Source organism: Dendrobates tinctorius, unplaced genomic scaffold (assembly GCF_039654945.1).
Source record: "Dendrobates tinctorius isolate UK_male_01 unplaced genomic scaffold, ASM3965494v1 ptg000084l, whole genome shotgun sequence".
Lineage (NCBI taxonomy): Eukaryota > Metazoa > Chordata > Amphibia > Anura > Dendrobatidae > Dendrobates > Dendrobates tinctorius.
In genome coordinates this window covers 43,848,096-43,860,513 of record NW_027361752.1, presented here as the reverse complement: position 1 = coordinate 43,860,513, position 12,418 = coordinate 43,848,096, and the positions used below count along the sequence as shown (strand labels likewise).

General features: G+C 44.3%; 1 protein-coding gene across 1 annotated transcript in view; it reads right to left on the bottom strand.

Annotated features, from left to right (window-relative positions):
• LOC141097506 (trifunctional purine biosynthetic protein adenosine-3-like) overlaps positions 1 to 12,048 on the bottom strand; it is a 31,886-nt gene extending 19,838 nt beyond the window's left edge. Inside the window, exons 1-2 of the mRNA XM_073584730.1 lie at positions 10,241 to 12,048; positions 5,218 to 5,313 (exon numbers count right to left, since the gene is read on the bottom strand). Coding sequence (XP_073440831.1) covers positions 5,218 to 5,313; positions 10,241 to 10,436 — 292 coding nt within the window. The 5' untranslated portion in view covers positions 10,437 to 12,048. The remainder of the gene's footprint in view (positions 1 to 5,217; positions 5,314 to 10,240) is intronic.
• Positions 12,049 to 12,418: the final 370 nt, after the last annotated feature.

Genomic DNA, 12,418 nt, shown 5'->3' with positions numbered 1-12,418 from the left:
CCCCACAGCCCTGGGAGGGCGACCCAGACACACAGCACACAAGGGAGACACCACATAGCAAACACCGCTCAAGAAACACTACACCAGATACCAAAATACAGCACACAACAAGGAAGAAACAGTGCACAAGGTGTAAAAGACACATACAATCCAAAAATACAGAGGAATGATATAAAACAGATTTGTTGGAAAGCGCAAATGGTGTGAGACATGTCCGCTGCTCCTGTCAACACCACTAAGCATACACAGATGTTATATTTCACCGCACTCCCGATGTGATAGCATGGGGCCTTTTTCTAGCCTCATACCTAAATTTCACTTAAATTCCACAGTGTCAAGATGTTACAGCATTGTGGAGGGGATTTTATGAAATCTCGTCTCCACTATGCGTGCAAACACGCATGTGGCAGACCTGCGCAACCGGACATGTGGCGCGTCTTTCTAGACCGTAGCATGTCTATTTATCTTGTGGAACACATGTGGAATCACTGCGCTTAGAAAAGAGGGCAGCGCTTTGGGTGGGGCGGGTATCCGCTGCGTCCAAAGCGCTGACAATCTGGAAAGAGGAGACATACCCTAATAGTTCAGTGTGTTATTAGGTTGAGTCCCAAGCAAAAGGTCACTGGTTTGAATCAGCCATGAAAGTTTCCAAGAAAAGAGAAACATCATCATCCAGCTCATCGATAGTGGTCTCTCGGCCAAGAAAATTGCCAAACTGCATTAAGAGTGTCATGATATTTGGAAGAATATGAAATGCTGAGCTATATGTGACTATCCTACAGGATGAGTTTCTTCATACACTCCAGTACTATGGCTATGAAAAGGACGAGATAGTGTTCTAGCCGGACAACGACCCAAAGTATATGTCGAGATTGGCGAATAAATAGTTCAATGACAATGAAGTAGAGGTGCTGGATTGGCCGCACACTCTTCAGAACTCAACCCTATAGAACACTGTGGGCAGAGTTAAAGAAAACCTGTATACATCCCCAAGTGAGTCGACCAGTATGCACCAACTGTGGAAACGTATAGAAGAGACCTGGGATCAGATTTCTGTTAAGACATATTTGAATCTGATCGATAGCAGTCCAGAAGGATTCAGGCAGTGTTAAAAACCAAAGGTGGATTTACAAAATACTAACAAAATAATTAAAATTTTGATCTTTAGGAGCAAAACAGTAACAATGCAGTGACATGACAAGAATCTGCATAATTAATCATATGGTAAATAGTTGCAAGTCAAATTTATGGATGAGATAGCCAAGATGATTGTCTATAAAATGATGGTAGTCTCACTTTCGAAGTAGTAGTGGGTGGTGAGATATGGAGTCTGAAAGTTAAAAGATGAAAGCATTGGTACCCTTTTGCCCCTCAGTGTATATACCAAGAAGGAGACATATATAGCAGGAAGGGGCCCAGGATGGGGGACATATACCAGGGAGGGGTCCAAGATGAGGGGCAAAATACACCAGGATGCGGGACACATACCAGGAAGGGGCCCAGGATGGGGGACATATATACCTGGTAGGGACCCAGGTTGGACTAAAATATATTCCTGGAAGGGACCTAGGATGGGGGAGTTAACTATAAGTTGCGAGAGATTACTACAAAATTGCACCTGGGCCCACCGGAGACACTAGTTACACCACTGCATGGCATCAGGATGTACTATGGGAAGAAGACGAGCCGGTGGGGGCAGAGTGATGATTGGAGCTATATTCTGGGAAACCTTGGGTTCTGGTATCATGTGGATGTGACACTGTCACCTATCTAATTGTAAAGGTCGGCCAGTGCCGTAGTCATGGCTGAGGACACCGGGGCACCTAAGCCCTGGACTCCCTTCACACACTACATATCTTGTGTAGTTCACTTGCCTGTACATTCCTGGTGCCGATTAGGTCTACCCCCCTTTTCGTGGGGTCGCCTTTGGCCTTAGGTGAATGATCAGAGACACAGTCGAGGTATAATTCAAAATACCAAACTTTACTCTCGGTACTTCGCAGTACATCCAGATCCAGAACATCAGTTACAGCAGTATTCACATTATACATCACTTCTTCCTTTCCTTCTTCACTCACTCTGTTACATGGCTTGAGACCGGGTCATACCACACTGTACATTTCCTCTGTATTCTCCCTGTGCAGCCTAGTTTCCTTTGAGAGTTCTCCCGGCCGTTTTACCCCGGCCATGAGGGCGTCTGCCCATGCTAGGAACTGCCACATGAAGAGAAAACTGCCCGTCTGTCCTGCAGTGTATTCCAATGTAGTTTCTTCTCTAGAAAACGTCTGTAGCTATTGCTAAGCTACTTACACTGCAGCTGTAACTTTACTGCTTCTTATGTAACTGTATTGACGCCGTTTCTCATGTTCTGGATTACTGGGCTCTCACTTCTAAATAACGTTGCGGGGTATTTAACTTGCCCGGGCCAGAGGCCACCCGAGCTCTATGGGTGTCCTCGCCCTCACTGACTCTCACTAGGAAACCCCCTTCCGTTACACAAAGTGACCCCCCCTATATTAACTATCTACATTTCCACTAAACCCTCTGTAGAAGTATGTAAAATTCAGTACCCCATTAACAATATTACATTAAATAACCTGGTATACACATACTGTACTAAACACAGCATAATAACAAAATTACATAGCAACGAAATATACACGCATATTTACAGCAATTAGCAGCATAGGGAACTTAAAGGGTTAAAACCTTCAACCCCTTACATAATCATCATACAGACCCTTTATAACACAAGTATTCCCTAATGGCAGTGCCATCTTTCTGCAGGATAATGCCACTGTTACACTGCTGAGATGATACAGGAAAGATGTATATCTTTGTACCGTGTTAGCCAGTAGATAGAAAAATATTCAGAATTGAGATTCCTCAGTGGTTGATACCTTTTAATGGCTAACTGAAAAGATGGTAACACATTGCAAGCTTTCGAGACTACTCAGGTCTCTTCATCAGGCACTGACTAATACAAAATCTGAGGAGTCACATATTTATGCACGCACAGCACAGAAAAAATGCAATAGTTAAGACAAGTGACGTGAAGCAGAATTATCATTATGGGAGTGGGAGAAACATAAATATTGGAGCAGTTCATAGATAAGGAGTCTGGATGTTTTATTGTTCTCTGATTGGGGTCTCCTAATGTGTTGTGATGCCCCCACAAGGTCTTAGGAGAAAATTCCTTAATTGATGTAAAAAGACATAAATCCATGCGACACATTCATTCCTGCACTGAGAGTGTCAAAGGTCATCATGAACTTGTACTCACAAACTCTTCTCTCTCTGAGATGTGAAGTTACTTTCAATACCAGTAACTTCATATCCATGGTGTTGTTATGATCAGGCATACAAAAATGTTTTGCCACAGGTAGATCCATTCTTTTTTCTCTTATTGTGTGACGATGAGAATTCATCCTTGTTCTCAGTTTTTGCCTGGTCTCCCCCACATACAGACCTCCAGTTGGACATTTAGCACAAATGATTAGATACACCACATTAGATGTGATGCAGCTGAAAGTACCTGGGATCTTGTAGTCCTGATGTGAGTTGGAGATCTTTATCTTGTCCGTGGTCGTTATGTATGGACAGGTTTTACATTTTTTCTGGTTGCAAGGAAAGGTTCCTCCAACTGTTGGAGAGGACAGGGAGCTTCTGACAATGATGCTTCTTAGATTGGGGGGCTGCCTAAAGCACAGTAGTGGGGGGTCTGGAAAAATGGGTTGTAATCGGGCATCTTTTTGTAGTAAAGGTTGTAATTTCCGTGCAGCTCCCCTTAGCACCTCCAGATTTGGGTTGTAGGTGACTACTAGAGGCACCCGGTTATTTTCTTCTTTAGCTTTGTAATGTAGCAGGTGATTCCTTGAAATTCTGGTGGCTCTTGTAATTTGGTTTTCAATAGTTCTTGGATGGTAGCCCCAATTCAAAAAGGTCTTTTTGAGGCGACCAAAGTGTTTGTCTCTATCCATGGGGTTGGAACATATACGATTGTATCTGATGGCTTGGCTATAGATAATAGAGTTCTTTATGTGTTTTGGATGGAAACTGTCCCATTTAAGGCATGTCGGACGGTCGACTGGCTTCTGATACAGGGATGTCTCTATTTCATTGTTTTTTTAGTTTAATGGTGGTGTCCAAAAAGTTAATCTCAGTGCTGGAGTAGTTGAGTGTTAAGTTGATGGTGGGATGAAATTGATTAAACTGTTCATGGAAGGAGCATCTGTGGGGTGTGGAGGAAACAAGCCCAATCCTTGAAGGTCCCTTCTCACAAACTTACAAGACTAAGAGGATCTGCGGCTGATGTCCTTGCAGGTACCACAGGAACCTGCGGAGATCGTGTGGAGTCCATGCTATACAATATTAAGAGGGTGTGTAATGATGTATAGTAGGTTTCTATGAAGACAGTGGCTAGATGATAGAGTCACAGACACAGGTATACGTGAAAGTAGTTTGTATTAAACAAGCAGCACAGAACAGCACAGGTGCTGGCGGAGCCAGACAATGACAGCAGTGGTAACAGCAGCAGAACTCAGTCCAGTAGATAGCAAGTTGTACACCAGCACTATGTAGATGTAAGCAGACACAGTCTTAAGAATGCAGGCAAGGACAGTCACTTAGCCCTCTCCCTTGCGGGAGGGGAATCTTCGGGCACAGTGCTGTGGCAGAGAAAGTCACCAGGTAATTGGTACTGGATGTATAAAGGTAGCAGGGATAAGTCTCTCAGGTGAAACGCACACAGCAGTCAAGATCTTCAGCGCATACCGTGAGTGCTGTAGGAGCGGTGAGCGGTGGAGGCAGAGCTGGAAGGAGCCTTCAGGCAGACACCGTCAGAGGGTCCAGGCGGCGGCAGTAGGCAGCAGGTAATCCAGGTGGATTCAGCAGGAAGGAAGGAGGTAGCACAGCGTGCAACTCCCAGCTAGCAGATCAGGTACAGGACGAGATATACAAGCAAGGTAGTCATGTCCAGGAAAGCTATTTAAACCCGGCGGGCGGGACCAACAGGCGGTGATGTCACAGGAACCAGTATGGCCGAATGAAGCCAGGCTTAAGGGCAACAGTAAGGGCAAAGTCCGGAACACAGCAGAATAGGAACGATGCTTACAGGGTGGTTTTAAAGTTATGGCTGATGCTTGAGGCTCATGAAGGACAACTGTGGCTCAAAAAGAAACTCTCTGATATATAATGTACAGGAATAGTAATACTCACCGGCAATGAGAAGAGACACAGAACTGATAATAACCAGGCTGATGTTGTGCTCCTGACAGAACTGCTTTAGGATTGCTGGGTTACTGGTTATCACCGCTGTGGGACATGACACACGAGACATGAAGACGGTCATCAACATGTAATTACATGTACACACCCCATATCATCACCATATATATATTATATACATGTACATACATATAATCACTATATATATTTATACACGTTACACCCCATATCACCAAAATTTACAGTAATGGTCAAAAGTGTTGGTACCCTTGAAATTGTTTCAGAAAGTGAAGTATTTCCCCGAGAAAATTATTGCATTACACATTTTGTTATATACATTTTTATTTCTTTTGTGTGTATTGAAAAAAAAAAACAAAAAAAAAACAGAGGAAAAAAAAAGCCAAATTGGACATAATTTCACACAAAACTCCAAAAATGAGCTAGACAAAATTATTGGTACCCTCAACTTAATATTTGATTGCACACCCTTTGTAATAAATAACTGCAATCGCTTCGTATAACCATCAAATAAGCTTCTTGCTCCTCTCTACTGACATTTTGGAAACTGTTCCAGGTCTCTCATATTTGAAGATGCTCTCTCCCAACAGCAATTTTAAGATCTTTCCACTGGTGTTTAATGGGATTTAGATCCAAACTCATTGCTCGCCACTTCAGAACTCTCCAGTGCTTTGTTTCCATCCTTTCCTGGGTGCTTTTCGAAGTATGTTTGGGGTCATTGTCCTGCTGGAAGATCCATGACCTAGGAGGCAAACCCAAGGGTAGAGCTAAGCCCCAGGGCAGTTATAGGTGTTAGAGATGATGGTGGTTGTAGTAGTTATGGCGCAAGGCAGGTGACGCTGTAAATGAGTCAGAGGACACAGTGGAGTGCAGTCTTCATACTTTTACTCACAGTTCTTCCAGTTACAATCCCCAGCTAGGGTGCTGTGTCCTCCGGGTCAGTGGTCCAGCCAGCTCTCAGGTAACTTGGGGTACACTGTGTCAGAAACCCCTTCAGATGTTCCTTTCCTGGCCGTCTAAATACAGTACGCTGGCTCCCACCTCTCCTGCCCTGCGCCTTCACACACAGTGTCTCAAGCCAGCAGCCCTTGTTGGGTGGCATGCTCTAGGTCCCCTTGATCCTATCCGGCTGCCTTTTCAGCGAATGTGTTGGATGTGGCTGCAGCACATGCAGATACCGCAACCTCCGATTAGCTAGCTGAGTCCTTAGTTCCTCCACTATTCTGGGGTCGGTCCCCTACTGCAACCTGGTCCCTCCACCCAACTATGGTTGGCCTGGATACCTCAGTAGTGCCCCTAGGACCCCTTCTCTCTCTTGTCTGGAGCTTCTGTCTCTCATGTCTGCTCTGCTCCACTTGTCTGCTCTCTCTTGTTTCCAAGGCAACACCTCAATGGAAACTGTCACTCTGACTTCTAGTCTCCTGCACTTAGTTCCTTCCTCCACCCACACCCTCTACCTAGTTCCTCCCTGGCCTGGAGAGGTCTGGTGTTGGATGCAAGTGTCTGGGTTCTGGGTAGTGCCCCCCTCCTTACCTGAGAGCGGAATACCACACCTCTGGATGAGATGCAGTACCGCTGTGGCGACTGAACCCTCAGGTGCGCCACATTATACTTTTCAAGAAAGGCATCCAGGCCCTTCTTAAATTTTTGTAGTGAATCGCTCATTACATCATATGGCACAGAGTTCCATAGTCTCACTGCTCTTACAGTAAAGAATCCGCGTCTGTGAGTATGCTTAAACTTTCTTTCCTCCAGACGTAGAGGATGCCCCCTTGTCGCCGTCACAGGTCTAAGAGTAAAAAGATCAGTAGAAAGGTCTTTGTATTGTCCCCGCATATATTTATACATTGTAATAAGATCACCCCTAAGCCTTTGCTTTTTCCAAACTAAATAGCACCAAGTGTAATAACCTGTCTTGGTATTGCAGACCCCCTAGTTCCCTAATAACCTTGGTCGCTCTTCTCTGCACCCGCTCCAGTTCAGCTATGTCTTTCTTATACACCGGAGACCAGAACTGTACACAGTATTCTAAGTGTGGTCGCACTAGTGACTTGTATAGAGGTAAAATTATGTTCTCCTCATGAGCATCTATGCCTCTTTTAATGCATCCCATTATTTTATTTGCCTTTGCAGCAGCTGCCTGACACTGGCCACTAAATGTGAGTTTGTCGTCCACCCATACACCCAGGTCTTTTTCAGTGACAGCTTTGCCCAGTGTTTTACAATTAAGCACATAATTATACATCTTGTTCGTGCATGACCTTACATTTATCCCCATTAAAGCTCATTTGCCATTTATCAGCCCAAGCTTCTAGTTTACATAAATCCTCCAGTAATATAAAATTGTCCTCCTCTGTATTGATTACCCTGCAGAGTTTAGTGTCACCTGCAAATATTGAAATTCTACTCTCTATGCCCCCTACAAGGTCATTAATAAATATGATAAAAAGAAGTGGGCCCAATACTGACCCCTGTGGTACCCCACTGCTAACTGTGACCCAGTCCGAGTGTGCTCCATTAATAATCACCCTTTGTTTCCTATCCCTGAGCCAGCTCTTAACCCACTTACACATATTTTCCCCTATCCCTATTGCTCTCAAAAAGCTCTATCTTGATCTCATCTGTCCAGAGGATGCTTTCCCTTAAGGATTTTGGATTACTCACATACATATTGGCAAATTACAGTCTAGCTTTTTTGTGTGTCTGTGTCAGCAGTGGGGTCCTCCTGGGTCTCCTGCCATAGCGTTTCATTTCATTCAAATGTCAACAGATAGTTTGCGCTGACCATGAGCCTGCAGGAGAGCTTGAATTTCTTCGGAACTTGATTGGGGCTGCTTATCCACCATCCGGACTTTCATCCATTTTTCTCTGTCGTCCATGTCCAGGAAGATTAGATACAGATCCATGGGTTGTAAACTTCCTGATTATGTTGTGAACCATGGGCAAAAGAGCATCAAGATCTCTGGAGATGGACTTGTATCCTTGAGATTGTTGATATTTTTCAACAATTTTGGTTCTCAAGTTCTCAGACAGTTCTCTTCTCTTTCTGTTCTCCATGCTTAATGTGGCACACACAGACACACAATGCAAAGATTGCGTCAACTTCTCCCCTTTTTATCTGGTTTCAGGTGTGATTTTCATATTGTCCACACCTGTTACTATCCACAGGTGAATGAGCATCACATGCCTGAACAACATTGTTTATCCACAAATTTGGAAAACTGCTAACAATTTTGTCAGGCCCATTATTGGAGTTTTGTGTGAAATTATGTTCAATTTGCTATTTTTTTTAAAATATTTTTTGTGGTGTTCCAATACACACAAAAGAAATATACATGTGCATAACAAAACATGTGTAATTGCAATAATTTTCTGGCAAAAATTACAGTACTTCACTTTCTGGAACAATTTCAAGGGTGCCAACACTTTTGGCTATGACTGTATCTATACTGCTAATGTCAACACTCTAAACACGTGGTCAAAATTGTTGGTACCCCTCGTTTAATGACAGAAAAACCCACAATGGTCACAGAAATAACTTGAATCTGACAAAAGAAATTCTGTGGAAGTGTAAGGAGAAGGACTGGATCGGGCGCACCTTTTCCGTGATGGATCTGGAACTGTCGGGGCTGTCACCCATGTTGCACGGGGTAAAGCTTAAGGCCCCGGACTAACCTCTGCACACAAGGTTATGGGGCGCGGCTAAGCTAAAAAAGCCGCAGTGCGCGGGAAACCAGTCAGACTTGGCGGGAACGTGCAGCGTGCAGGAGGATATAGTCAGGGCTCCAACCTTCGTGCATCGGGATGGAGCAGGCCCAAGCCTTCAGGGCCTCAGACCCTCACCCAGAGACTGCAGACAGAGACCAGCAAAGTGTACGCTGACACCGGAGACCGTGAGTGACAAAGTTCTCTGTTAGGACATAGACGCGCACGTGCTGAAACCGGAAAGCCAGGTGACCCGCCGTGAACTGTATCCTGATACACCTGCTTGCATCTGTCTAGTAACTTCATACTCTGACACTGTTAGAGACTGTGACTGTACCTCTGCTTTGTCTCCTGGATCCAGGACCCCCGTCAGGACAAACGAGGATTCACCGTCGCTGCCAAGACCCCGTCGGGATCACAAGGAAAACCCGCCGTCACCAGGATCCAGGACGCCATCTTCGACAGGACTACACTGGACCCCTTACGCGCCACCGTCTGCATCCAGGAATCTAACTTTAGACCTCATCGGACTGATAAGTCTAATACCCCTGAAATCTTTGCCTTATTTACGGTCACCTGTTTTTCCCAAGTTCCAAATTCCCTCCTTAATTCAACCCTATCTCCTTGTCTCTCTGCGTGGAATATCCTCTGTTAAATTAAACCCCACATGGTTGAAATGCAATGTCTGATTTTCATTTGTTCATTTTCATAGATTTATTTATTATTACTTTTGTCAGATTCAAGTTATTTCTGTGACCATTGTGGGTTTTTCTGTCATTAAACGAGGGGTACCAACAATTTTGACCACGTGTGTATATACACCCCACATTATACATGCCTGTATATATTAAAAACACGTGACATGCACAAATGTGAACAAGTCGGTCGGACAGTGTTCACACCACCCACTGACTGAAAACCAAAAAGAGAACACAGAATGACTAATGTGCAAAAAATACCCTGCAGTAAAAAAATATGACAGTAATCAGCAAGTGCTGGTAAAAAGATGACAATAAATACAGGGTATTTAGTCGATACGTTATTTTGCAAAAAAGTGTATACCAAGCCACTCCACCTCATCAAGGTAACCCTTATTGGAGCAGTCCCTATCTAATGTATTTAAAACCTGAACATAAGAACAGTGTCTAAATGAACAGGATTCAGACAGGCGCCTGTATATATGTATACACATGTACATATCCTATAATGACAACATATATCATCTTCAATCTGGGGGGATCTATTGCACCCCTCTAGGGCTTCCTCATACTGAAGACCAGCGTCCATTTACCTGATTTACATATCTTCCCGCTGTCGGCCATTCCTTCAGTCCCCGATGCATATAGAACCTGCTTTACATGAGAAGATTGTGCCACAGCCCAGCACAGACTTTCCTCGGTCTCTCCACCACCGATCACCAGTACTCTGTCAGTCATATCTCTGGAAACGAAAGTGCGTGTATAATAAGATGTTGGTTTATGGCCCATAGATGGAGATCAGGTAGTACAGGCGGGAGATGGGTACAGCGGGCATTATACAGTTATAATGTAATGGGGAGATCTAATTCCCCTTTGGACATTTAAGGAGAACCTCGTGTAGGACCTACTATGGTGACTGACAATGTGTTCCTACAGCTCTGTACTGTATTATGTTCTCTGTCATATGTTGCCCTCACATGGCGTTGTGTCTGATGGCCATAATATTTTTGTTATAGGTTTTATATGAATCTTACAGACGACCCGTAATAAGATATTATATGATGAGATGAAGTTGGAGGCATTAGAAGCACCGGATGGTCGCACAGATCACAGCTCATGGAAGCTGTCAACAATCCCATCAATATGATGACAGCAGGAGATTTCAGTAATGTTCCCTGCCATGAAAAGTTCCTCCAAAAAGATTCCTGGACATGAAAGACCAAAAAGAGGAGATAAGAGAGCATATTAATAAGCGTAACTATAAGTGCAGGGGTTGCAATTGTCCTCAGGCCCTGGAGCCCAGGTGTTCCAAAAAAGCCCATTTGGCACATATGAAAAGACCATTATTATTAAACACTTGAATAATTGGGGGCCCCATTGGAGCTGCCCAAAAGCTTAAGTTTACACCAATGAACAGAGCGCTGGCATTGCCAGACTGCAGTTGTCTCAGCAACCAATTGTCAAGATTGTGACTATCTGAAGATCCTGGATGCCAATATTAATTTTGTTACTGAGACCTCCAACTATAAGATGAGACTATTGGGCTTCCTCAGGTACCGGGATCCAAGTATAACGTCAACCTGTGCACCTCCAATAGTTACAACCCTGGTACCAGGCACTTAAGAGCATCTGTGTCAGGAATTTTTGAGGCTTTCACATAAGGCATTTTAAGTGCAACGCTGGCAGATCAACATGTAAATGGCTCAAAAACGACTGGGAGCACTCCCAAAACCCTGAACTTTTATGAGGGGTTTGTTTAAACTCCACCCCTGAGGTTCATTTCACTGGATTGTAGCAGCAAAATCTGGACTGTTGGTCAAACAGACTATATGCTGCAAAGGAGCCATAGATAATCTTCCTGCAAACCGTGCAAAAGTCATATCTGGAAAATGGCTGTAATATGGGTGTGAAGACAATTATCCATCTTCATGGTGCCTTGGTATATTGAGACTATAGTATCACCCAGGAACACACAATTAAAGAAGAGCGCCCTTAGTGGCCAGATGGCTAATGATATTTCCTGAAACTGGCAGTCAATCTAGTAAATCAGCAGGACATTTTAGTTCTGCATCTCATTTTCATGTTCTCATACATCACAGTCATGTTTGACCTTTATTGATGACATAATTGACCTTTTTGCTTTCTCCCAATTTTATCCATGGTCCATTCCACCGAAATCATTTTAGATATATGCACATATATCAAGAGAGAATTTCCTGTTTACAGTAAAAGAAATCATCAATTCCTCTTAAAGAGAACCTGTCAGCAGGATTTTGCTTAGTAACCTACACACAGATGTGGATGTATTGTGCTCCCAGCAGCAGTGATGCCTCCATCACTCCCCACTTACATTACTGTGGATGTACTGTGCTCCCAGCAGCAGTGACGCCTCCATCACTCCCCGCTTACATTACTGTGGATGTACTGTGCTCCCAGCAGCAGTGACACCTCCATCACTCCCCCCCCCCTTTTGTTACTGTGGATGTACTGTGCTCCCAGCAGCAGTGACATCTCCATCACTCCCCCCTTACATTACTGTGGATGTACTGTGCTCCCAGCAGCAGTGACATCTCCATCACTCCCCCCTTACATTACTGTGGATGTACTGTGCTCCCAGCAGCAGTGACATCTCCATCACTCCCCCCTTACATTACTGTGCTCCCAGCAGCAGTGATGCCTCCATCACTCCCCCCTTACATTACTGTGCTCCCAGCAGCAGTGACGCCTCCATCACTCCCCCCCCCTTTCATTACTGTGGATGTACTGTGCTC